The 1,240-nt window shown below is 44.4% G+C and overlaps 1 protein-coding gene across 1 annotated transcript in view; it reads left to right on the top strand.

Moving 5' to 3' along the window:
* Nucleotides 1–917, top strand: part of LOC116084646 (olfactory receptor 2T6-like) — a 1,011-nt gene extending 94 nt beyond the window's left edge. The window contains exon 1 of the mRNA XM_031361734.1: nucleotides 1–917. This exon is cut by the window's left edge and continues 94 nt beyond it. Within this exon, the coding sequence (XP_031217594.1) occupies nucleotides 1–888 (888 nt within the window). The 3' untranslated portion in view covers nucleotides 889–917.
* Nucleotides 918–1,240: the final 323 nt, after the last annotated feature.

Below are 1,240 nucleotides of genomic sequence, written 5' to 3'. Positions count from 1 at the left end.
GCCTCAGGATTCCTGTTCAGTGTTATTTGTGCCACATTCTTCATGGCCATAGTGGCTAATGGAGTCATGATTTTTCTCATTCACATAGACCCTCACCTCCACACCCCCATGTATTTCCTCCTCAGCCACCTCTCCTTCATTGACATGATGTATATCTCCACTATTGTGCCTAAGATTTTGATTGATTACATTGTAGGTAAAGGGATCATCTCTTTTGCTGCCTGTACAGCCCAGTACTTTCTCTACATGGGCTTTGTAGGGGCTGAGTTCTTTCTGCTGGGACTTATGGCCTATGACCGCTATGTGGCCATCTGTAACCCACTCCGTTATCCTGTCCTCATGAGTCGGAGGGTCTGCTGGTTTATTTTGGCCAGCTCTTGGTTCGGCGGGGCTTTGGACAGCTTCCTCCTCACCCCCATCACCATGAGTCTCCCATTCTGTGCGTCCCACAAGATCAACCACTTTTTCTGCGAGGCTCCCACAATGCTGAGGCTAGCCTGTGGTGACAAAGCCATATATGAAATGGTGATGTACATCTGCTGTGTTGTGATGCTGTTAGTCCCCTTCTCTGTGGTGATCACATCCTATGCTCAGATACTGGTCACAGTACATCAGATAAAGTCTGAAGAAGGGAGAAAGAAGGCTTTTGCCACCTGCTCATCACATGTGATTGTGGTGACATTGTTTTATGGGGCTGCTTTGTACACCTATATGCTTCCCCAAGCCTATCACACCCCACTCAAAGATAAAATCTTCTCAGCCTTTTATACCATCCTCACCCCCTTGCTCAACCCTGTTATTTATAGTCTGAGGAACAGAGATGTGGCAGGGGCTTTGAAGAGGGTGCTAGCAAGACATAGAGGGACCTGCAGTGTGGAAAGAAAATAAGTACAAGAAGCTAACACACTTCTGCCTGTCTGGGATAAATCATGGATAATGTGGATGGATAATGCTGCAGCAATTTCAAAAGCCAGTTCCATGAAAAAAAAAAATGCCTCAGCGATCTTTCCATTGAAAATAAGAAGCTATGACAACATTGTGTGTATAAATAGTGATAGCTTCCCATCTACTGGCTCTCTCTTTTGTTTCCATTGGCTGTAACTTGCTCTTGGGAATTCTTGTACTGCCATTCACATACATGAAGATCCCAAAGTGTGTAGTTAATATTACATATCAACCAGCTGCGAACTTGAAAGAACCTGTGAAATGCTTATGAATGTCAACATTCAAATAACAACAA

The sequence above is a fragment of the Mastomys coucha genome, unplaced genomic scaffold, assembly GCF_008632895.1.
Source record: "Mastomys coucha isolate ucsf_1 unplaced genomic scaffold, UCSF_Mcou_1 pScaffold9, whole genome shotgun sequence".
Taxonomy (NCBI): Eukaryota; Metazoa; Chordata; class Mammalia; order Rodentia; family Muridae; genus Mastomys; species Mastomys coucha.
The sequence above is the reverse complement of the archived record's forward strand: the minus strand, read 5'-3'. Positions and strand labels throughout refer to the sequence as shown.